The sequence below is a fragment of the Catharus ustulatus genome, chromosome 8 (genome assembly GCF_009819885.2).
Source record: "Catharus ustulatus isolate bCatUst1 chromosome 8, bCatUst1.pri.v2, whole genome shotgun sequence".
In the NCBI taxonomy this organism is placed as follows: Eukaryota; Metazoa; Chordata; class Aves; order Passeriformes; family Turdidae; genus Catharus; species Catharus ustulatus.
In genome coordinates this window covers 35,327,937-35,354,110 of record NC_046228.1, presented here as the reverse complement: position 1 = coordinate 35,354,110, position 26,174 = coordinate 35,327,937, and the positions used below count along the sequence as shown (strand labels likewise).

The window sequence follows — 26,174 nt, the reverse complement described above, 5'->3', positions numbered from 1 at the left end:
TGGATGTGCCACTGAATACTGAGAGCTCATCCCTGCAGAGAAAAGTTTAGGAACATAAGGCCAATTTTGTAGAGTTTATCTAATCATTTCCTGAGCCATAATTCTGACAGCTTATTACCTTTACTTGGATTTGCCAAGAATACTGAAATAACTGAAAATATTTCAGCCTTTTCTTGGATCATTGTTGCCATGAATATACCACACTATTCAGGTACACTCAAATGTGTCTTGGGCTCCTCACAATTTATTAAAAGCAAGAGAAAGTGCTTTATCCTGTAGGCATAGAACACTTACAGACAAGGCTTGTATAAAAGATCATTCTTCACTTTGTGAATTCCAGTACAGTTTGCTGTAGGATGATGAATAATAGAAATAATTATAGCACATGTCTTAATCCCATCTAAACCAGCTTCTTGGGCTTCACAGAGAGCAAACAAAAAAGTTACAGAAGAACATTTAACAAAATAGTTTTTGAGATTGATGAATACAGTCCCTAACATAGCTGCTTTACTGAAAAGTGGAATCAGATTACTCTCAAGAGAAGAAAAAGTAGTATTTTCCCATATTTTTTAACCACCAGGAAATGACCTCCCCCTTTTCATTTCCTATTAAAATAAAGGTGAAGTTAGTGACTCAAAGAAAACTAATGCTGTAAATTATTGACCTCCATAGGTCTGAAATGATGGCTGGTCCCACTGAATCCTTGAAACATGGTTGGAAGAAGTAAGTGGAAAAGTTTTCTACACTACTGTAGAATTTTCTAGTGGTGTGTGCACCTTGTGAAGTCTTAAATATCTGCCTGACAGTATAGACAAAAGTGATTTACAAGAAGTTCTGTTTAAAAGTAGCTTGCACTGAGCTGACTGATCTTCATTTAACATGATTACTTAGCTATGAATTAAAATTAGAACTCTCTGCCTTTTCAATGTGAAACTCAATTTACCCCAGTGTCTTTTACACTTGATGAAAAATGAAAAGATAATTTCTTTCTGTTTTTTTTTATGTAATGTAACCACAGTTAACACATATTTGCTGCAACATTTCATTACCCAGGTTAACATGCAGCATGGAATACCTTAGCAGTAGGTTTATAGAAAACAGAACTTTTAAATGTCACTGAGTTGAAAGAGACAATTGGAATTAGATGAGTGAAAAATTCATTTGTTCCTTCTCCCTGAGGACAAAGCCATTGTTTCCTTCAGTGGGAAATGAAGAGGAAAGCAGGGAAACAGCTTTGCAAATGAGGATGCCTAGAGGCCTAATTTACAAAAATAAAGCAGAACAGTTAATTCCATTAACCTCTGCCAAAAAGCAGCTTAGATAGGATTCTTACAAATGTGAGGTTCTGAGCAGGCTGGAGGAGAAGCCTGGACTGCTGGTAAACATTGCATTCCCCAGAGCTCTGAGCAGCCTCAACAGCCCTGGGGAGCCTGGCATGGATTGTGCTGCTGCCAGGGGCTCCTGAGCATACAGGAGCACACATAGGCACTCTGCACTGCTGCTGCTGAAGGATTCTGTGGTGCCACACTGCCCAGTCAGTGAGTAAATGAGCACTCAGTGTCACCTCCCCGTGCAGATGGGGGCAGAGCAGCATTATTGGTATGGAAGGCCGGCTCACACTCACTGTGCTGCCCAAACTCACACAATTCTTACTCCACCACAAGGGAAAGCCAGCAAAATGAACCCCAGAAACATGGCTGGAAAAGGGTTTGCATTCATCCTGCAAGCAGGCCTTTGGTTCATACAAAAATAATTAAGACTTCTTAATTTTCCAATATTATTAAGTTTCAGCAGTGCAAGCCAGCCTAACATTAAGAGGTATTTATTGATAATATGCTGATTAATCTTCAAACAGAAAAAAATCCCCATGCTTGTAACACACTACAATAAATACTCCTGACTTCAGCAGGAATGCTGGATAAAATCTAATGCCGCATGGAGTTCAAGCTGCAAGCCTAAGGAAATAGTCTTCCTGCTATTTAATGGAGAAAACTGGTGTCACTCTGAAATAACTTCCATGGAAGTTAAAAAAAACCTGCCAGTGCTTTGCCATGGGAACTGGATGGTGCCTGAGCTTTGTTTCACTGTCTGAGGTAGGCAAAGGAGAGGAAAGGATTCTGATTACCCAAAAAACCCAAACTGTCTGAGAAGCTGGTTCCCATAACAAATATCTCTGAAATTCTATCATTCACCCTGAAGCACCCACTACTCATTCACCCTGAAGAATTTAAAAAATATCTGAGAACAGGTCAGAATAAGGGTTAGAGATATCAAAAACACCTAATCCACGGTGCCTGACCATTAGGTCAATACATTTTTATGCATGAGACATTGTAATCTTTGTTATTTACATTTCAGTAGAACTGTGGGTGAATGGGAGCATCTTTAAAATTCTGCCCCACCATTCAAATTAACCTGGCACACTTACATTTAGGAGGAAAAAAATTGCAAGAAAATCTGAAAATAATGCTGATGGGAATGATTATATAAAAAATGGAATTGGGGGAGGAAAGAACAGAGACCAGTTACCTTCAAGCTGGAGAAGCAATTAATATTGGCTCCAGGATATTTTATATAAAGCACAGGAGGTGCAGCAGAATTATTTCACTTAACTGTTGTGAGCTGATGCACTGCACTCAGTTGCAGATACTGCATTTTATAGAAAAGAAAGAAAAAGGTAAAATAATCTAGAGAAAAGAAAATTAGAAGAAATATTTGTTTAAAATTACCTATGATGCGTTGAATCAGTTGTATTTAGCAAAGATTGACAGAAACCACACAACAATCCCCCACTTGACAAAAATGTACGGCGAAAGGAGTAATACAGTAAATTCACGAATACAAGCCGCACTGAGTATAAGCCACATCTCTGGGTGTTGGCGGATATTTAGTTTTTTGTCCATAAATAAGCCGCACCCGAGTATAAGCCGCACCCGAGTATAAGCCGCTCTGTTGTTCGCAGCGAGGACCCGCATGCAACAAAGTTGCCAATTAGTAACAGAACCGCAGCAGGGCGGGGTTTACTGGCTCAGCTCGGGCTGTGCAGGCTCGGCCCGCTCGGGGCTGCCGACGGAGTCAGGTGGCCCAGCCCGGCGCTGCCGCTCGGCGGGGCCACTGGGGGCCAGCTGCCGCTGCCACTGGGCTCGGTCACCACGGCCCGGCGCTGCCCCGTGGTGGCAGGCAGGGACGGAGCCCCCCTCATTCCCGCGGCGGCGGGTGGGGATGGAGCACCCCACCTCCTCCCCCAGCCGCGGGGATGGCGGCGTGGGGCCCCCGCCGCCTCCCCGAGCCGTGCCGTGGTAATGGCAGCGCGGGGCCCCCTCGTCTCTCCCCGGGCTGCGGCAGAGGAGGGAAGGAGAGAGCTCTCCCGCCTCTCCCCCCACACCCCGTGCTGCCTGCAGGGAGCCAGGCTCCACCCGCGGCACAACAGAATAACAATTTGTAGCAACCGCAAAATGCCGGCTTTGCAGCTGCTCAACTCGGCACTCTGGCTGGCACTTCTGAGGTTGTAAATGTCAGAAAATTATTCACATATTAGCTGCTCCTGAGTATTAGCCGCATTTCCGGTTTGGGAGAAAAATCTTAGTCAAAATGGTGCGGCTTGTATTCGTGAAATTATTGTAATCAACAAATGGGGGGGAAAAAAAAGGAAAAAATGCAGTTGTTTGCAATCAAGATTACGCTGGGTGGCACAAAGTTCTTCTTCACACTCCATCTGCAGTTTTGTCTCCCAGAGCAGCCTTTAGTGCCTCCCTCCCCAGGGCGGGCAGGCTGGGGTGCAGAACAACCCCTGTGTCCAAGCACACTGCTGGGCACTGCAGCAAACACAAAGCACAGGCTGCAGCTCAGAGCAGCTTTCATTCACTGCCACCCAAGCTCCTGAGCTGCCAGATGTTGGCAAAGAATACATAAGCTTCTTACAAGCCACAAATAAACCACAATTTATCCTAGCTTCTACCCAACTTTATTACTTCCTACATTAGGCTATCAAAAATCCCAAGTGCTCTTAGGCTAAGGCAATGCAGTGGATTACAAATTTGTCAGTGTAAGTAGAAAACCAGGCTTTAAAAAAACCCCACACAGATTTGCACATGACACAAATGGTTTGCTGTACAAATGATGCATATAGAGGAAGGTGAGGGATTGCCAAAAGATGAGAAGATGAGGTTCCAACACCAAGGAATGACAGCATGTCCTAGAAGTTTCTCTCCCCTGGATCACACAGTGAAATCAACACCTATTCCAGTAAAGAGAGATTCTAAACCACTAAATATAGGAACTACAAATCACAGATTCAGCACAATGAGTAATAAAGATGCCTCAGAAAGACAGGAAAAACAGAAGTAGCCAGGTATGATGTCATGGAGCTCATTTAAAATCTACCTAAGGCTAATTACAACAGGCCAGGCTAAAGCACCTTTCAGGATAAATCAAGTCTGTGTGCTCATTGCAGGGTAAAGAAACATGGGGAAGGGATAACACAGATTCCTAATTCCTTACATGTCCCTGAAAGTGGGAATAAATTCAGATTTTCCAGGCACATCCTTCTCTACAGAAATGGCAGTGGCGCATTTCAAGGCAGTTCAGTTAGGAGGCTGCAGGTCTGGCATGGACTTGGGCAGCAGTGAGGGAACACAGAATGCAGAACTGTTCAGAGATGACTGTGACCTTTTATCTTATGTAAATTCATACAGTTGGGAGGTATTTATCTTCTGGAGGCCACAAAAGGATAACATTTAGGACAAGTGATGTGTATGGCACTTATTTGTGGAGTCCAGTTTGACAGCTTAAAGAGTTAAAGGGACAAAACCAAACCAAAAAATTGGTTACCTCATCAGGGAGTCCTGAGGTACAGAACAACCTTTGCATGAAGGGACTAAAACTTAAAATAACCTTGCCTTTTTGGCATGTCTGCCCTCAAATCCCAAAAGCAAATGGAATCAAACTTGGCTCTCACATCCCCAATCTACAGCACAGGCTCCAGCCATACTGGGCAGATCCAAAACCTGATCCTTACAATAAAAATGGAGTTAAGGACTGCCATTTAACAAAACCTTTCTGATGTTCTCACCTTCCTTCCACCTGCTGCCAGTCAGCCAAATTCATTCAGCAAGCAGATAGTGTAAAGGCAACAGATTATATGAGTTTAGTTTTCCTCCCTTGTGTTATGTACTCTTTCCACCACCAGCTGGTTGGAAATGCCACTCAGGCAGTGCTGGTGAAATCATGGAACTTGACAGCACTTTGGAATTCCAAAGTTGCAGAACATGAATGTAAAATATGATTAGAAATATCTAAACTGTGAAAGAAAATACAGATGGATTTCCAGAACAGGAGACTTATACAAGTCAGTCTGATGGAAGGAACAGTCAGTATTTGTCTGAACCAAACATAGCCCTGCAGATGGACAGGACAGCCCATCTCATCCATGGGACTTGGACAGTTCTTAGGTCATTCCAGCAGCCTCCCACATTGCTCTTCCACAGCCCAAAGGTGTAAGAAATGCTCTGAGAACAGTCTTTGTTGTAGTGCACGTATGTAGATCCTGTAGATAGCTGCTCTTTGCCTGGACAATTAGGCAAATAGGGCAAGTAATTTGAGGGTTTTCCCATATCAAGACAAAACTCCAGTTGCCCATACCATAAGACACTAAAACTGCTATAAATGTTTTATTTACAATGACTGAATAGTTCTTCTTTTTGGTCCTTACTTAAATTCTCACTTCACAACCCAACAGCCATAGGTCCTGCTACAACCAAACTCTGTCTCATGTACTAGAGGAAATAAAATGGAGTGAGAACTGACCTTCTGCTGTCCTGCAGGTCTCTCTCCTGTACCTAAAGCAGGAGAAAGGATAGGTCTGGCCAATCCCAGCTCAGCTGCTGCTGAGACTGCCCCATCTCCAGGAGAAGCTGCCACTGGAAAGCTCACATCCCACAGAAGGGTGGTGTTTCTGTGCAGAGTACAGGTCAATAGAGCAGTCAGGCTATGCCTGAATAAAACACTGCAGATTAAAACAGCAGCAGCAAACCTAAATGCCAGCCAGAGCAGCTCTTGGATCAAAACCCCAGACCTGACCAGCAGCTCGAACTTTGGAATGTCTCAGTGCTGGACAGCCCTCCTGAGAAATACACTGCAGGCTTTGTGATCTCCCTGTGCTGAGAAGGCTGCTGGGATGAGCTGGGGAAGAACATCCCCAAGGGAGGTGAAGCCACCCCCTTTGTGAGGGATTTGTCAGTGCCAGTGCATGAACAGCTGTGTGCCAGTCACCAAAGGGACTGACAAATGAGGTGTTTGTACAGCACAGGGTACAGAGGTTTTCTGCAAGAGACAGGATCTGCAGCTCTTCACATTTGTTTCCAGATGTTCTCAGGGTCTCATCCCAGCAGGTGAGAGACAGCTATGACAGATATGACAGCTATGACAATGTGTCTTGCACACTGAAACCACAGTGAGCCAGTCTGTGAGCAGATCCACACCAAAGAATGCCGGCACAGATTTTCCAAGCCAGGAAAGCAAGCAGCGTCAATGAGGGTGTCCATGTGCATGGAATGTGTGCAGAAACAGCACGGCAGAAGACACCATGTCCTGACAACCTTTCCCTTGTGTTGGACATGCCCTTGTACCTTCAAACACTGAAAGCCCCAAACAAAACTTTTCTGCAGCCTCCAAAGGTGTTCTCTTCTATCTAAATGCAATTTAAGTGCATATTGAAAGCACCTCATTCTTGTGACAGCTGTATTTATCCTGAGCACCAAGATTGATCTTCCTTGTAATTACACAGTTGCCCTCTTTTTAACTTCAGCTGACATTTATCAGATTTTTAGCTGCAGGTTACTTAGGAAAGGCCTTTTTCTGTTCAATCAAATTTAATGGCATGATGTGTTTAATAGGATACTACCCAACATGAGAAAGAATGGATAAACCCCGCTCCCAGTCAGGTTTCTGTCTCATCCCAGCTGGAATTGTGTTTCTGCTAACCACACAGATGTTACATGCTAATTTTCTCCCATCCTTCCCCTGTGCTAGCTTTTCAAGTGGTTCTTAATTAGCTCTGGTTTATTTATGAAAGCATATTTTGCTAGACTTTCCCCAAGAGCTTTAGTAAACAGCTATATTAAGCTTGTATTTACTTCTCACATCTCCTGTAATGCTTCCAAAAAGGAGGTGGGAAGGGGAGGTAGTTTAGGGGCAGAGCTGGATTTGGGCTCTGAAGGCTATTGCTGCTTTTAGTCCTTCTCTTCAGCCTTATTCCCTTTGGAAATCATGTCTAGGTGCAAATGTCCATTTGTCTCCTTTCTCACTGGGTTTTAGCCAACTAGCCTATTTTGGCCTCATTTAGTGGAAGGCAAAAGTCCTTAAAAAGACACATTTCTTATGAATTCTGTAAATAAAATATGAGAGAGCACCTGTATGAGCATTCCCATAAACACCAAACATCTGGGAATGCTTTTTTTGATCCTTCTGTGTCCATTTGTCTGCTTTCCTGTCACTTTTAACCAGCTGACCTGTTCTGGCCCACTTTGACTTCTATCTTTTAGCTGATTTTTATTTTGGAAAGATAGAAAGTGGCACAATTTGTGTCATTAAAACTGTGAGTTCTAGAGGATAGGTAAATGAACATGAAACTTTAAAACTGAATTTTTACAGTGCTTGCCATTAAAGCACTTAGAAATTAAATGAAACTAAATTGATTTAAAAATTGAGCTGCAAATATAATTTCACTCTTTTTTAGATTCCCTGACTAGAAGTAGGCTAAAAGTTAAAAAAATTAAAATATTATTCAATATTTCCCAATTTTAAAAACATTCTTATAAATTTTTTTTGCATTGAACAATGATGTAAATGAAAACATTTTTTGTAAAGAAAACACGCTGACTAAAATATAATTTTAAATCAACACATTAAGAAAGGGTCATGTAATTAGATGGCACTTCTATTCCACAGTGCCAATATTCTGTTTAACTGAATGGAGTAAATAAGCTTTCTCCTATTTTTCTGACCTTTTATGAGTTGTCTTCCATGAATAAAACATATTTCTGATAGACACCAGGGTTTTCTAAACAAATATCAATGTTTTCCACTTCTGTCTCCCTGGCAGACTCCCCACTGCTTCAAAAGAAACCTCCTGCATCTGTAGCCTTCAGTTGTATTTTTGTTTCAGCACACAGAAAGTTAGAAGCTATGGCAGACACAGAAGGAAATAAAATAAATATGTATTTTTAAATAAAAAACTTCCAAGTGCTACCTCCAAGACTTTCATTTAAGTTCACGGAAGTTAATGGAAAAAACCAACAGCACTGAATCAAGCAGGACTCCACCCACATGGTCACTTTATTGGAGGCTGGTGGCTGAAAGCTTTTTGAAGACTTTGTGTCTCTCATAGAACCACTGGGCATCTCTAAGAACCACTCCAATAGCTCCTGTGTACATTGAGCACCACTTAGGAACATTCTTCATAAGTTTCCAAACTGTGAGCTTACAAATTTCTCAGCAATGTCCCAGAGCAGTATTAGCTTGCTCTGAGTCAGCACCCCATGACAGACACCACATCCTGGCCAGTGGTGGAACACAGAAACAGTGGCACTAACACAGAAGCCTGGAGGGAAAGCAGAGATTCAGAACCCAGGCACAGGCTTGAAATGCACCCCCATGGCTCTTCCCAGAGTCCTGAGAAGGTCAGCTCACTTCTTTCCTTCAACTTTGCCCTCTATGAAAAGGGAATATTAACATTTAATGACTTTGAAGGGTATGATGAACATTAAGGCTCACTTGTAAACTGCTTGAAGGCTAAAAACACTATCTAAAGGCTAAGTATCATCCCCATCATCAGAAATTCATGGTGTATCCTTTCCTCCTCCATATACATGAAGGCAGGAAATTATCTTACCAAGGAGATTGATGGCACCTGGAAATTGTAGGCAGCCACCCTCTAAATTACTGTGCATGAGTCACTTGAAAGTATTACTGCTTTTCCCTCAGTGGGATTGTATTGGCTCGAGCATACACTGTCAGAAAGTGATTCTGGAGATGTTTGTGAGAGAGAAATGGTTCTGAAGATGACCTGTACCAGTACACAAAGCACCTGGGGTGAACTTCCCAGCAGGGGAGGAGCTGCTGGCTGTATTTCAGGATCCCCATCCCAAAACATGCATTTCAGATCACATCAGAGAGAAGCTGTGCTGAGGTATTACACCTCCTGCAGCACCAGCAAGCTGCATCCAGCCCTAAATTCAGATCTGTAACACTGTGCTGCTGCATCTCTCCTTTTCTCCCCATGGACATCATTACCTCTGCACACCCTTGTGGGGAAAAAAAACCAGCCAAGAAACACAACTTATACTGAAGGTATCATAACACATCAGGCAGGGAACTGCCCAGATAAAAGATACTTTAATCAAAACCAACTTTTTGACTCTTATTCACAGCAAGTTTGAGTTCAGATAGTTTCCTTGATGTTAGGGGTGCTGTGCTGCTGAACAGGGAATGAAGATCAGTGATTTAAACTCTAAGAAATAACTAAAGCAATACTTGAGATATCTGTAGATGAAATGACACTGAAATTTCTTTCACAGTTTCATCTTTTGATGGTCTGTATCTGTCAGTCTTTGCAGGAAGCAGCTTCCCTCTCTTAATTCTGTCACAGCCACAGTATAATGCCAGAGCCCTTTGGGTTTGGTCTTGTGGAGGTGAAATAATATTGAGTGACATTCTGTGGAGCAGTGACAGCAGGTTCACTGAATTTTACAAAAGTACATCAGCATCCTTGAGCCATCTGGACACCCACCCTGTGTGCCCAAACTCTCATTCATTATTCTGGAATCCACAATGAGACAACCAAGGGCTTGCCCAGAGACCAAGGACCTTTAGTTTAAAAATATTTGCCATTCACAACCTCAAAATGTGGTCATATGCATCTCAAGAGCAGAATATTAAAAAGAAATCAACAAAATCCAGGAAGTTTTTTCTTACCTCACCTCATCTCGTAAGGCTGCAAAGTGTCTCAGATTTTGGTTTTAGACTTTAATTCTGGCACGTTGACTTCAAGGGTTAAATTTAAGCTGCTAGGATGCATCACCTTCTGAAGGCACTGAGCAAGTTCAACAGGATTTTATGGACTGAAAAACTCTTTTCTTCACTTTTCATGGTATTGCTTCTAGACTTGGCAAGCCAAACTCTTTCAATCCTTCCTCATATGTATTACAATCTAGCACATATGTCTGCAGTGTGTTTACATCCTAACAGTGATGCCCAAACCCAACCTATTTCCTTTCCATAACTAAGGAGTATCCAAACTGACCTTGTCCTAAGCAGGACTATTATAAATTTTTCAGCAATATTTGTTACTGTTGTAAAAATAGATATGAACCTCCCATCTCCTGAGATTTTGCTGTGTGCACAAAATGGTGAGAAAAGTGAATTATATGTCATTACATAAAAAATGATCCAAATCTTGCTCTCTTGGCTGTGAGGAAAAGACTGAAAATCTGAAATGAGCAGACTTCAAAACTGAGGTGAAAAATAAAAATAACTTTTAAATAAATTTCATTACTTTAAAATTCCTCATCTCTGTTTCCAAGCCTTATACTCTGATTGTGGACAGTTCTGTTCATGACTTTTGACCATTTCTGAAAAATTGCCAGAGCTTCATATAAGAATCAAAGCAAAAGACATCCCTGAAAATTCATTTCTCTGCTGCATTTAGAATAACAGGATGTCTACTGAGCTGGTGTTCTCCCAGCACTGGAGTAATGGAAATCATAAGTAACTCAATCCCTTCTATGAATTTTATAACTTGATTCTTAACATCACTTTGCATTTCCTCTTTGCAAAGAAAAATGAATCCTGTCACGCATGGCTCATTAAGAAGTGTGCTAGGCTGCTTTACACATCGTGATTGATGGTGGGAAGAATACTCTGGAAAAACCGAAGCTGAAAATCTCATTTGGATTAAGTTCTTTCACATGATCTCTAAAAATGAAAAATGGTTTAAGGCCAGAGAAAGCAATTTCCACAAGTATTTTCATTGTGCACAAAAGACACATGAAGTTCTGTCTTCAGTAGCTGCAATTCTTCAATTTAACGTTGATTTTGACTTGACAATTTTAGGGGTGACATGAGAAGAGCAATGTAAGAAAGTAGAGACACATGGAATTGTGCCAGTAGAAGTTAAAGGCTCAAAACACTTTTCAAGTGCACAAGGTTAAGAAAACCTTTCTATTCATCTTATTTAACACTGCATAGAAAGAGTTGTCAATTTATTCCTAGCAAGCTTTTTTCTTCAGTTGTGCTTGTTTCCACAGGCAAGAAAAATTAAACATATTTTAAACCAATCAGCAACACAGCATAAAAAGACTACAAAAAAGGTGAGAAACTGCTTAATTCTCAACCTGTCACAGACTAGCATAAGTTTTATTTCTATCAGGAAAAAAAAAAGCAAAATCTTTTTGAAGGAATGGTGAAGTATCCATTCACTTTTTATGTTCACCAGTGTATCCAGTCAAGGCCCCAAAATGCTTTAGAGGGAGTCCTAAGCTGTCAGCACTCCTTCCCATGCAGCTTGTTTTGCCATAAAAAAACAGCTTTGGTGTTTGTCACGTGAGGCTACCACAGCTCATGCTGGAGATCAATGACCTGCCCTGCCAGGGTGTTCTGTGTGCTGCAAAACACAGAGCAGAGCTGAAACACTCCAGGCATTGACCTTAAGCACATCACATTTTAGATACACCTGCACCTGGGATATTTTCCCAACTGTTCTCATTCCAGCTGGCTCTTTATTTTACTGCAGCAGCACAATCACCTCAGCAGGTCCTGCACTTCTGCTGTGCCTCCTTCATGGCAATGTTCACCTTCTGTCCCTGGCTCTGCCCCTTGTGCTGCACACATCAGCTTTGGGGTCTCAGTGCATGAGAACACATCAGCCCAAAATCCCCTGCCAGGACTGAGCTCCAGAGCAGCTTTATAAGGATGTGGCTGGGCATGAATAACTAATGACTGATAACAACCCCCAGATCATCAGGAAATCAGAGCACTGTCCAAAGGTCAGTGTTAACATCTGTAATCCAGAGATGAGCGACTTGAGCTCCAGAAAGGGAAGTCCCAGAGATGACCAAGCCACTGGCAGAGGCAGGGGACAGGAGCTAGGCTTCCTGCATCTCATACCCTCTGCACTGGACAAAACTCAGAAATCCCCTGATTACTGACCCTTTGTAAACCCAGGCAATGGTGTTAAAAAGGAAATGTGTCAATTCAAGGAAACTGCTCACTGTTCAGGATAATCAACTAAAAATAGCCACCTGTACTGCTGCTATCTTTGGTTAGTTGAGATTTTATGTTGCATCAATCATCAAACACAAAACCAGCTGATTGGCAATAGTGCCACCTTTGAAGTGAGAACTTAAAGGACTCAGTACTGGAAGCCTATCTCCAGCAGAAGCACAGCTTTGGTGCAGAGCAGATGTGGATATAAAGCATGTTCTTTATGAAACTCCAGCACTGATATTAATGAACAAGGCCAGGCAGGGCTCGTTCACACATCCCCATAAAGCTCTGGGAACACTCAGGAGTTCCAGCCTCTGATGTTGTGGCATGTGCTTTCCATGAGTGCTTGGATCTTAAATGTTTCACCATTCTTGAATAAATTCTTACTATTCAAGATGTTTCTTAAGACTGCTGCTGACTAGGAAAGTAAACATGGAAGAAAATTACAGGAAATTACTTCAGCCCCAGTAGAGCTGCCAGACTTTTGTTAGCACCTTCCAGGGGCAGTAAATAGCAGGGCCAACAGGAGGATGTGCATGTCAGAAGCATTAACTCAGATTAAACCTTTCTATTCATTTTGTACCACAAACCATGTGGTAACATTGCTTCTCCTCCCTCTCACAGAGCACAGAAACTGAGCACGTTTCAACAGCTGAAGCAACCTTTACACTTGGAGACTCACTAAAGGGAAGAACCAAATCCACTGGTGTCAGCCCCATCTGCCTGCAGTTCAAGCAATCAGTGCCTTGCTGACAACCATAGGTTTCAAAGGTGTTAAATTTATGAATACAGCAAGAGACAGATAAAGAAGTGCTGCTGTCTGTCTCTACCAGATAATTCCATTACCCAGCTCTCTAGTAAATAATCTATGACTAGAGCCAAGCAAGCCCATGCAGCAAACTCTATGATTAAGTGATGATAAAATAAAATACAGTTCACGAAAAACTTTTTTCCTTCTGGAAAAAATTACTTGCATTTGGAATTATTCTTTCCTTGACCACTGCAAAACAAGTGCAGTGTAACCCCACTGAATGCAAAAAAATGTGAGGCAGAAATGCTGGAAGCTCAAAAGTCTTTGCTGCCTAAAGACAATACCAGGTGAAACACTTTACTTGCTACACTTAAGCAGAATTAGCATAATTTTCAGTCATCCATTTTATCCAGCATGCCACAATTTTTAGCACTGCTCTATTTCAGGTGTTTAGGAAGCTATCTGGATTAGGGCAGCATTCCATCAGTACTTTACATCCCCACTGCTCTGTCTTCTTTATGGCCTGAGAAAATCAGAACACTCTGAGAGCATTGCTGAGTACCACTTACTTCAGGTTCCTGACTGGATTTTACCAGTCACCCCTCTGTCTTCTCACATACAGCAATCACTAGTTTTCAGTGATTTTAAAACAATTCTGTGATTGAATAGGTATCCACCAGCATTTTCTTGGGCATCTTAGTCTCTCAAATGAATTATAGTGCCAATACAAGGAATTAATCCTAATGAACTCTCTAATAATGGGCCAAATCTTTGGATGCTCTAAATGCCATCAGTGGAATTTTGACACTGGCAGTAAATTTGGCCCTACAGATTTAATAATGCATCAGCAGACGCTTTTCAGCATTTTTTGGAGGCACAAATTGGAACTCACCAGGTTTCTGCCTAATGGAAGTAGCTGACAGCCAAGAAACTCATCAGGAGTATTTGAAAATTAACTTTACTCATCCCCTCCATGCACTCTTGCCTTCTCCCGCTGCTGAGGTCAGACTTTTTGTGGGGGACACAGAAACCAGGGGAACAAGGGAAGGGCTAAGCCAGGATTCATTTAGCACATGACAATGTGTTAAAGCTCAGCCTTATGACACATTTCTCACTAATGTCTCAATAGTTTGAGAGGAAGGATAGGTTTGATACATCAAAATGTTAAACAGCTTGGATGTGTTCCTCCTGAAGTTCATTTAAAGTGAACTTGTAAAAGGATAACCTACAGTGTTTGCAATTTTCTTTCAGATTCTTACAATCCTGTTCACATCTAAACTGCACTGGCTCTATTTAATAAATGTAATCAGACTCACAGCTTCATCCACTCCTTTTTGTAACACAGGCTATGAAATAAGCTCAGATTTCTAATATGGAAGTTTCTCATCACCTGTGTAAGAACAGGAAGAGCAGAAGACAAAAAGCAGCAGGTTCAGCTGATGGCCACTTGGTGTGACCTGACTGAGGACTGCATGAGGTTCCAGACTGAAGCAGCCTCAGGAATAAAAAGATGCATCACTTCTTGATGCTCTGTTAATAGTTATAATCCAACTACTTCCAATTACTTAAATACTTAGACTTTAGAAGAGTCTGAATACAGCACTTAGACCTGGTTTAACCATACAGCATCAAAGACAAGAGAGCACTGTAAGTCAGCCAGCAGCAACAAATTCATTGCATTTTTCAAGAGAAACAACAGCTCTGATTCCTGAATTCTGCCACTTTAGGACAAATAATGTATTTCCAGTTTGATTTCCTACAGGTATCAGGTAGTGAAGGATTTAGCAAAGTACAATTGCCAAAGCAGTGTTCATCACCAAACTTCATCAGTTAGATGCAGTGCTGGCTCCTGAATCAAAGAAAATGGAAATCAGTTTTGTATAAAAAGTGCATTCCCTGTGTGTCAGCTGATTCCCTTTCCAAGGGACTGCATTAGTCCCTTGCCCCACACTCACAGCATATGCATCTTTAATTTCTTCTAAAAATCTTACCTGAGTCTATCAAACGTGTTATCAGCCCACTCTGGAACACTGCTGCCTTGTCATGTGCCACAATTACCATCCCATTTTCTGACCCTCAACCCTCTGAAGAACTGCTTCTTATCAGTTCTACATCCCAGCTCTGAAACTTCTTCCCCTCAAAGATACACTGCTTTGATAAACCAAGAAACTAAAAAAACTGCTAGCTTTGATGAAGAGCTGGCAACTAGCAATGAGAATTCTATGGTGGATAAGCTTTAAAGATAAAAGTTTAAAAAGAAGTTAAAATTCAGTGTTTGAATAAAAAAATAAAGGACTGGTTGAGAGATTGTAAGACCATTAATGAGCGAAGTAATGTAACAAAAAAAGTAAATTTATACTAATGACATTTGATGATACATGAAGTTATGCAGTATCATTAGCACAGGGGCATGGGACTATTATGCTGAAACAGGGAGATGTCACAGAACAGTCCAGTAGAAAGGAAAATATTCAAATGGATGGGAAATAATACAGTCATGCATTTAGAGACAATTTTTTCCCTGTAAATAATGGGCTTATTCACCGGAGATGACAGCAGGGGAAAAAATATGAATGTACTCATCAGTTCCAACCTTAATATGAAGGAGTTTTCCAATATGGCTTGGAAAAAGGTGAACCTGATTCTAAACACATCAACTGAGTAATTTTCAGTAAAGAAAGAAGTGTTAACATTATTATTAGAGGTACAAGTAATTTCTCCTGGATAATGCATCAGGCTGTTCAGCTGTATTTGAAAAAGGGGTTCAAAATGAATCTCTGATGGAGAGAACAGCAATGACAGTCACTAGGATGAATGAAAGGAAATTAACAGCTTGGATTTTTATTACACAAAAATTAGGGACAAAGGAGAAAATGAGGTATTTGGCAGTAAATAAAACCCCAGAGAAAAGGCAGCTTAGTTTAAACTGGAAGCCAGTGAAATCTCTTTATACTGACCCTATTACAGTGTAATCAGAAACTGAAGAATTTCTAAAGGAGAAGGATGAGGTCCTACAAAATTAGCAAGAGAACAGGGAAGGGAAGAAACATGAGTTTCAAGCTGGATTCAGCAAAGTGACATCCCACAAGTCTTTGTCCTCAGATGAAGCATTTTCCCCTCAGGTTATGTCTGACAGTATCTTGCACTTGGATTAACCACAGAGGATTTTAGGCTGACCTACTTCCCCTGGTTTTCCTAACTCCATGTTCATGCCAAACAGCATCTCTGGTTACATGCTCTGCATTCTGGGAAGCCTCCAAGCTCTGGCAGGTGCTGTGCCAAACTCAGCTTCCATACTCACAAGAAATGCTTCCTGAGCTATTTCTGAGGCGTCTCTCCTAAGATTTCAGGAGCAGAGTTCTTTGGCCATCACAAGATTTAACCAGTAGCTACACTGACCTTTCTCTAGTCCCCAAGAGGTCCCCTTCAAACACAAAGATTACTACCAAAAGGAGCAGAGCTAACTACAGAGCCTAGAAATCTTGTTCCAGTCCTCCAGTGATGCAGGACCTTTTGACACATGTGCAAAAGCACACAGAATGCTTAAGGTCACCACGATGGTTTCTACAGCCAATCCTCAAATATGAGAAGAGTCAGAACAGGTTTTTATGGCACTACTCCATTCATTTAACAAACTCCTTAAAGGTGAAATTTGCTTTCTTGACTGTGTTGTTTCAGAAGTTACACTGGTATAAAATTTGGTTTTATTCTCAGGGATCTGAGATGATGAATGACAAGCCTTAGCCCTTAAATATTCCTGAGGCATCGTGGATGCCAAATATCCCAGTCTGTAATGCTTTAATACCTCTCCAGAGAACTTCAGGATTATAATAAAACCTGAAAGCAGGGGAACTGATGACTTTCCTGAATTCACTGACTTTTAAACACTCTTGTTTACAGAAGGTGTTGTAGCTTTCCGACGATTGTAACAAATGCTCAAGGCACTTAAAGCACTTGCATTTGAAATGCAGGAGCCACAGGAATCATGGAGTTTATTAGTAGGAACATAGCCCCTACCACCTCTCATCTGTGCTGACCTTACACCTACTGAGAGGTATTGTCCTTTAACTGTGGCTCTGGACTACTGGACTGGTTGAGGGAAAATGATTTCAGTACATTTGACAAAACCCATAGTTTCAATGGTTGGGAATTTCCACCTTACTCATCTGAACATATGGGTGTCCCAGAGCACTCAGCCAGGTGCTTCAGGAGCTTTTCACTTTGAGCTGGCTTTGTGTAGGGTCTCAAAGCAAACCGCGTTCCTTCTGCAGTCAACTGAACCAGAGGATGTCCTCCAGGAATGTTCCAACTGCTTGGGAGTGCTCCCTCCAGGGAGCAGACAAGCTCTGGTACAGGCAGAGCAGACTCCTGGTGCTCCTCAGCAGCTGCTTCACTCATCCTGCAGCTGCACTGGCCAATCCAGGTGTGCCCAGAACTCCTCTAACAACACCAATACCGGCCACAAACTTTGCCCAGCAGTTCTGGCAAATCTTCCAGCAGTGGAAGCTGAGGGAAGTCAATAATCAGCCATATCTCTTTGTGCCTAATGAAAGACAGAAGTAACAGTAATTTAATCTAGCGCCATATCACAAGCTCCTGTAAAGCAGAGGAGATCCTAGAAAAAGATTAAAGAGCATACAAAGCAAGAGGTCATTTTCTCTCAGAGGCACCATCCTGAAACTCAGAGCCACTGTCCCCACAAAACAGCTCTAAATATTCAAAATACCCTGTGCACAATAAGCCATCTTATGTAAGCAACATTCCTGTTTTCAATTCTTTAACCTGTTCACAGCAGCTGTGATGACTACAAAGTATGAAAGGCTACAAAAGCAGGTCACATTAATCTTCCAGTAAAATCTGACATTTGAATCAACTACATTAAATGCTTTGAGTCATAGCATCAACAAAGGTGCATAAAAACAGCTAATTGCAATTTCCAAAACTTTCATTTGACAGAGTAAGGAATGCTTTGTCCTTCATGTCACATTGATTTCAGACTTGTTTTATAACAAAAACTAAATATACATCAATATGCAGATGCACAGACTACCTACCACTACTGTAGAAATTTCCAAAAATAATTATTTCATTCTCTTTGTAAAACATTGCCTCTGCTGTAAAAGAAAATTTTTCATATGCTCGTGATAAAGTAATTCCTCTGCAACATTTCTTGTCAAAATAGTGTCAGTGGAAGCCATGGGTGGTACAGCTGCAGCAGGCAGTGGAAATCCAGGGGGAATGCTGTCCTATGGGCACATGACATCACTGCCAACCTGAGGAGGTGACTTCAGAGCAGACACTGCCATCAGAGTCTTTGGGGATGGCGCTGTGACGGCAGCACCACACTGCAGTCACAGTGAGCTCATAATGCTCTGCAAATTTAATTGGATTGCTTGGCATCTCAGTAAATTACTCACACAGGCCCAGCTGGAAACTCATCAAGCATTGACTCAGCAGCACTTACTCACCAGTGCCATACAATGATAAATAGTGACTTTCAAAGAAGATGAGGTGTGCGAAGAAGGGAAAGGTAATGAGCAAATTACTTTGTACACAACTGCTGGGAGAGACCTCCCCAACCAACAGATTCTGCATTCATCACAATTATAAACAGGCACAACCCAAAAATATGTTTATTTTGGTGGCATTTGAATTATAAACTCATATGCAGATCCCAAGCACTACAATACAAATCATTGTCTCCCAGAGCTCTGAGAAATAAGATATTAGAAGCTGGATGAGAGTTTTTCAAATCAAGTCTATTTCTATTAATATTAAATAAATCTTCAAATTTCCTGAAACCACAATATCTAGGTACCCATCTAATGGGGGGCAGGGGAAGTAAAGAAAGAACAAAAGAAAAAGAGAGCCGTATTACCCTTCTGAAAACACGAAACCCTTCAAGTCAGGATTTACCTTGTTCTTACACAATGCACAAATTCTGTTTTCCAACCCTTCTGGTGATAGTAATATGAAGTAAAATTTTATGTATTTGCAAAATTAAGAAAAACACGACACCAACAAGATGTTTTGCAAGTGCAAACAGCATTTGATAACCAGAGGCAGTGGGCAGAGGAGAAATCTCTGGATCTCTGTCGGAGGCTGTTACATATCGGGAGCAGGTATGGACAACCCTTCCTGATTTACCATGTCACCTTTCTCAGTGTGCTGCAAGTCCTTGCTTGAGATTAACTGCCAAAAGCAATAGCCTAGCTAAACAGGATTTTGGTGTGATGTATTATCCAGGGATGTGTGACAACTCCAATTGCTGGAGCCTTTCAAACTCATGTCGTGTTTCACTCCTAACAGCTCACTTGTAACTATTTGAAGATGTTTTTTCTAGATGTTGTCATTGCTTTATTTTTGTGTTAGACTTCACAGGGTTGATTCTTGCCTTCTTTAAAACAGAAATGTAAAATCCTTAATACTGTGCTTATATGTGCACATAGTCAGAACATGAACTCCCAGCCATGAGTTTACAGCTCTAGTTTTGTGTAACATGTAAACATGACACCTGTCACTGCTGTATTCAGATGGTTCCTGTCTCACAGTTTCTTTTAGATGGGTTGATTAGATTTTACCTCAAAATTCTTTGAACAGTTACTGTCTTAGATGGGACATACAATAAAAAAGTTATGCTAAATACTAACTTTATTATAAAAGCAAATATTTTTCATGGGTGTTTAAGCCAATAACTTGGAAAAGCCCCATTCTCCCTTTATGTAAACCTTCCTTTTAACACTGACATAAAAAACCTTAAAATTTTTAAAATGCCATTCAGAAGGTAAACTTATGGAAGTCCATATGAATTTCAAATTAAATTTATGACTATAGTTTTTACTATCTCTTCCCCTTTTTTCCCCCTTTTCAGTCATTTCAGTCCAACCTCGGTATCTGAAAAAAGTGATTTTTCAAATACCTACTGCATATTCTTCAAGTAATACACATTAAATAATGGGAAAAAATGTGGCACAATTTAAAGAAGCACAAACCTTTCTGTATGCCTAAATGATACATATTTCAGAATATGGAAAATATTAAAAAAATAGTGATAAATCCCTTAACTCAAGGCTACTCTTATTAGATTAGCTTTTCTCTGAATAAATGGAGTCTTAATGAAAACTGTCACTGGAAAATGGAATGCAATCATTAGATAAACTATTGAATTACAAATTCCACCCACATGTGAATGGGTACATAAAGTTTTACAGTATTATAAGAGCATATTTCTGCACCAGGATTATTAGGGAGCAGAGCTAAATGATTCTTCCTTCCAGACAGTTTATTCACCACAAAAAAGTAACTAAAATTTCCTAAAATTATTTTACAAATAAAATTTGAATCTACTTTTTTCTTTGCCAAAACACTGAAAAATGGAGGGGGTGGCTATCAACAATATTCACGTAACTCAAACCTTTTTTCCCTTATTTAGGTTTTCCAATTCTTCCCATAGTTAGCTAAAATTGCTGAGAAAAGGTTAAAGGGAGATTTCAGTAGACACAGTAAAAAAAAAGCACTGACAGGTGGCAATTTAATACATTTCCAACTTATTAATACATCAGTTGTTCTAATTATCACCACTGAAAAACTGTACTCCTTCAAGTGGTCAAAAATGTCAAGACCCATGCTGAATAAGTAGCAGCAGCCCTGATGTTGATTTTACCATCACCTCTCCTTATTTCCTTGCAAAATTCCATTGCAAATTCTGGTGAGTGTAGTTTTACTCCAGGACATAATGCCCAGCCTTCTCTGTGCCTCAGACTGAGGAACAGAACAAATGTTAACTATTCAAAATCACACATTTTTCTTTTTTTAGTAAATGCATTGGACTTCAATCTTCTTGTCCTGAATGACTTAAGATTTATCTTATTTCTACTTTAGCTGAAATACAAAACATCTGCTTATGAAGATGTTGGTGTGACTTCTATTCACATTTCATTTACTGTATTGCTGTGACTCCATCATAAACACAGCCATGCATGAGATTAAATGCAGTTTATGAAATAAGAACGTCACTTGTTTAATTTGTTTGAAGCAATTCAGCCCTAGTGCATTTAACAAGACAATTAAGTGAGCACTAGTGCTCTTCTCTACTGCATTGTGTCAAGAAGTGCTGCACTTAAACCTGCATCAAGGTCACCTTCCCCCATAACTCTCATCATCCCAAATCCCCACGCAATAAAAAACCTGCTGTCAGTGACTGAACAGATTGGCATTATTTTTAACAGCCTAGCAGAATTACAGAGTGGTGCCACCTCGAAGAGAGGCCACGTTTGAAGGCACCAGGCACGTACGGCTATTAGACACGTACTTCAAATGAATTACGACACTCCCCACATTCCATACAAGTCAGCTTCCTCCCAGGCTCTTCAGGCCTTTAGAAGTGCACAAAGCCCTGCTGGGAAAGGAGGAGAAATTGCTTATTACTCCCTCACCTGAATGCATTTCCTTCCATTTCTTTGAACAGTCAGAGGGTATTTCCGAGGCGCCGCAATGCTCTGAACAGCAGCACGGAGGAAAGGCAAGCTCCATGTGCACAGAACAGGGCAGGTTCTAACACTGCAATTAGCTTCCCACTGCTCCATCAGCAGCCCTGCAGAGGCCTCTCTCGGGCAATTAAGCTCCAAAATTACTCTGTGGCTAGCAGATCAAATTTCATTAAATAGGACATTTTCTAATCCCCTTGTTTGCGCTTCCAGTATATATATGGCATAGATGGAAATACATACATGGAAAACATTTGTACTTATTTCCCCTAAATTGGTTTCTGTTAGATTTTAAAAGACTGTGAAATTATCAGGATCACAGAACAGGATTTTCTATGTTAAAGGTCACAGTCCCAAAGACTTCGTCTGTCCTCACCAATCTTCATCCAACCCTGCCCCACTTTGGGGCTTAAATAATACTTTCAAGCCTGGATTCCTTGAATTAAGGCTTCCAGAAACAATATATTCTAATAAGGGTACCAGGGCATTTGCCTCTACCCAGATTTTTCAGACTAGCTAATTAAAAGCATCTATTCCTGCCAGCTGTACTGTGTACCTCCCCAAGAACTGCCAGTCTGTGCACTCTTGGCTACTCAGATCTCAGGCCACAAATAAGCAAAGTCTGGGCTGCTCCTGAGCTCTTCCTGCTGCAGAGCCCTGCTGGCAGGATCAGCCAGAGGTTCCACAAATAACAGCCCTCCACTTCACAGAAAAAAATAATAAATCATAATATGAAATAGGGAGACTTTTACAGATCCCACTACATTTCACTGTTTCATTCCCCAAGTTGGTCACAAAGGTAAATATAAGATATTAAGTAATATTTTTACCGACTTGGCACTTCCGTAGCTTACTGTGCAGGACAGCAGCCTCCATGAACTGCTAACTTGAATAGATCATAAAGAGCATCATCTTTTTGCTGTACAAGTTCATTTTTTTCACTGTATGTTTAGTACAGAAAGGCTGGAAGAGAAATCCTTTGATCTGGGAGGATAATATTTTAGAGAAGACCAAATGATATTTTTCTGAATTCCATCACTGGGCAAGAAAGATTGACTTAATCAATCTGGATTTCTGGAACTACTCCATTTCTGCTTTTCTTTTGATCAAGCTATATGTGTAAAGATGCAGTAACTCCAGGCAGGCCAAATTTATGCACCAGCTTCTTTGAACTTCAAACAAGCTTGCTGGACCCTTTAAATTCAATTTTATCTGCAAGTCAATTATGGGGAAGTTGTTCTCTCTCCTCTGCTAAGAAAGTATATTTCCATTTGCAGCATCTCGTAATTTCATATAACCTCCTGTGGAATCCTATTGCCCTTTTCAAGTATGATCAGCTTCCCTAGGAAAGTTATAGACTGGAGTTAACAAAGTATTTATTCACAAAGCTTTGGGCAGTCTTTGCTCCAGTAAAGATGATTTCAACATTTAAAATAACTCCACTCTTGTCATATATAAACACTGAAAATGAATCTCCTAAGTTTTGTACAACAATCAATTTAGCTCTCCCTGAGATCTGGCAGGAAGATCACCTGTTTCAGACATGAAATGCCTTGTTATAACTGTGACATGCCAGAGATACGTGGGCAGGCAGTCGTGGGAGGCAACTCCTTGAAACAAAAGCTGAGTCCATTGTTCAGCTGTGTCCGAGGGCAGGGTAGGCCTAAACCCCTGAGTGGGCACAGCCCTGGCAGAGCCAAGCCCAGCCCATGGACGTGGGACAGCTGAGCACAGAGCACTGCTGCTGGGGGAGGCAGTGCAAGCAAAATACCTAAAATACCTACACGGCTGCCTTTGAACACACCTGCAATCCTGCTGCAAAGCCCAGCTTGTTCCTGGAGGAGGCCAAGATGGCTAAATCCCCACTTTTACTGCAGCACACAACACTGCTGCCAAGCCACCCTCAGCCTCAGGACACTGCTCCTAACCCCTCTGGCATATCTAGAAGGTGCCTCCTGACAGAAAATCCTCACCTGCCCTACACAAACTGCTCCAATACTTTGGTACTGTTAGTACGAAACTAAATGCTGCTGCTGCTTGTCCTAGCAATCTGAGCCCAGAAAAGCACGCCCCTTCCCCCCAATCTCATACCTCGGGTGGGGTACCCCCAGCACTGCTCTCAGATTCCTACAGTTTCTATGAAGTGTTGCTGATGAGAGAAACAGAGATGGGAACTTCCCACATCTTGTGCTTGGAGAGGCAGCTCAAGGTACCTTGCTGCTCGCAGGCTGTACCTCCACTCTGATTCTCTTGCACACCGTGCTCTGCCATTCAGGCACACTGATGAGGCCAAAACTGTGAAGCTGCTCCATTTCATTAGCTGGATTACAAAAAATCAATCAATCTTTCCCAATAAAACTCCACTGTCTTTGCCAATAACTTGGCTCTCTAAAAGCCTGGACAAAACTGTTACAGAGAGATGAAGATAAATCTTGAGGCCAATTAACAGCTCCTGAATTTCAAGCTGAATTTTCACAATTGTATGGACCTGAGCTCTCAGGAGAAAGTACACAGAACAGACAGCAATTACAGGCACTCCCCACTGCTTTATATGCAATTACAGCTATCCCCCAACAACTGAATAATTTTCTTTACAAATAAATCTGGCAGTGAGAACTTTTTAATCCATTCCGAGTTTGTCCTTAAGCAAGTAGCCTGTGCCAGCTCTACACTGCTTCCACACTCATTCTGCCCCAGCACTGCAGCACATTGAGTCCATTGCCATTTGCAGAAGAAAACAGGGCCTGGCTGAGAACACAGAGCAGGAACTGAGGTTTCTGAAAGATGCACCAGCCAAGAGATGCCCAGCTTCCAAGGAACAGCTCAGTGCCCTAGAGGTACACATTTAGTTTTGCAAATAACCCAAAAGTTATTCTGATAGTTGTGAATTTATCAAGCCCCAATGAAATATATCAACAGATTAATCCCCTGATTTCCTTTTACATCTACTGTGCTACTGGCATAAACCCAGTTAGATCAGTTTTGATTTATGATACTGAAAGTCGGAGAATAATGAAATCCATTAACCCACTCTCCCAGAAATAAACTGTGATACATATAACATTCTAAGTGGCTTGAGGAAGAAAAGATTCCATCTAGCCCAAATCCTCTGTAATTCAAACATGAAAGCCCCTGTGCTGTCCATCCTACGTGACTGTTTCTCCCAATTATTGCTACCACTTTCATCCTTTTTCTTCAGGATAGAGGAAGAGAGAAACTCTATTAAAACTTCCCCAGAGAGCACACAGAAAATGGCAGACATCTATTCTGAGCAAAATATTCTTCATATGAACCAGTTCAAGATACAAGAGAAATAATCTCTTCCACTAGGAAGAGGCAATAATCTCCCACTGCTCCAGTGAGCCACCAACAACCAGCACCCAGAAACATTCCTCAGGGCCAGGCACAGGGTGCTGGGGTCAGGTGCAAATGCAGAATTTCCAGCATTACAAGCTTGCTCCAGGTGCCACCTCTCAGTCACTCAGCCTCTGAAGACATTCCCAGGCTCCAGGATACCCAGGGTTTCCTTCTGACAGAGCCGTGCCATGCACTGTAAGCTACATGCTGGCAACAGAGGATTCAGCCCTCAGTTTCCAGGCTCATCTTTTCCCCTAAGTTCTGCTGAGGTGGAACTCTAATTTTTCACAGTTTAACTCAAGGAGGAACACCAGAGGTGTGATTAAAACACAGACTAACAGACAGACTTTGCCAGGAGTCCTGAATACAGTTTCACAGTCAGTTACAAAAACTCTGGGCAGTGGGGTTGTTATCTCTGGCCAGAACAGCACAGTTGTTCCTTTACTTGCTCCCCATTTGCTGAAGATGGTTTCTTGGGCTTTTCTGAACCACATTAATCCTGGTGATTTTACCACCAGTGAAACCTCTCTGTTTCTGAAAGTGAAAACTCAGTTGCTCTTTGTGATCCCTGCATTTGAGAGACAAGCAGCATGACTTCAGCACCTCAGGCAGACAGTAACGTCTCCATTTGGAGTGCAAGCACAACACAGAGGTGAGAAGAAAACAGAGCTGCAGAAAAACTGAACAGATGGAACTTTGGCAAGAATGTCTCAGATCCCACACAAAACACAGCCATCTCCAAATTCTCTTCTAATCTACTTGTTGCTATTCTCTTCTAACCTAACTTGTTGCTCTATTTCTCTTACAAGGACTATCCTCACTCAAAAGTGTATTTCTTTGATCTACACCTTCTAATTCTGGAAACAACCAATATCACTTAGTAAGCTAGGAACTTTTCAAGACTAAAAAGTGGGGTTTTTCTTCTTTTGTGGAGGGTTGGGGAGCAGAGGGCATGGAATGCCAATGCTAAATTCCAACAATAAAAAGCCTTCTATCTAGAAGCTTACTGAGAAAATGTTTAATCCAAATCAGACTTGAGAAACACATAAGAGAAGTTCGATTTCAAAGAAAACTGGCATTTTGGAGTGGGGCTGAGAGGAGTTGGGGAGATCACCTTTTCCATCACTGGCCCCAGCAGCAATGGCCACAAGGCATTCTTGACAGAAGTCTGGCTAATCTGTTTCTGGCTTGCTTCCTGTGAAGTACACTTCTCTATTTCCTCTGGCAGCTATTACAGTACTTAATTATCCCCAACAGTAGAAGTTTAATCCAATTTAATCCTATTTAAGACCTGCTTCTTGTTTTACCCACCTCTATGA

The 26,174-nt window shown here is 41.4% G+C and overlaps 2 protein-coding genes across 5 annotated transcripts in view; one reads left to right on the top strand and one right to left on the bottom strand.

The window, feature by feature from the left end:
* The window catches only part of CTNNA3 (catenin alpha 3), a 413,367-nt gene that overhangs the window by 263,764 nt on the left and 123,429 nt on the right, over positions 1–26,174 (bottom strand). The gene's annotated exons all lie outside the window — the stretch shown is intronic.
* Positions 1–26,174, top strand: part of LRRTM3 (leucine rich repeat transmembrane neuronal 3) — an 81,032-nt gene that overhangs the window by 31,003 nt on the left and 23,855 nt on the right. The window contains exon 3 of one of the 3 annotated variants that reach the window (XM_033066158.1): positions 673–723. The exons of the other annotated variants lie outside the window; for them this stretch is intronic. Coding sequence (XP_032922049.1) covers positions 673–678 — 6 coding nt within the window. The 3' untranslated portion in view covers positions 679–723. The remainder of the gene's footprint in view (positions 1–672; positions 724–26,174) is intronic. 3 annotated transcript variants of the gene reach the window in all.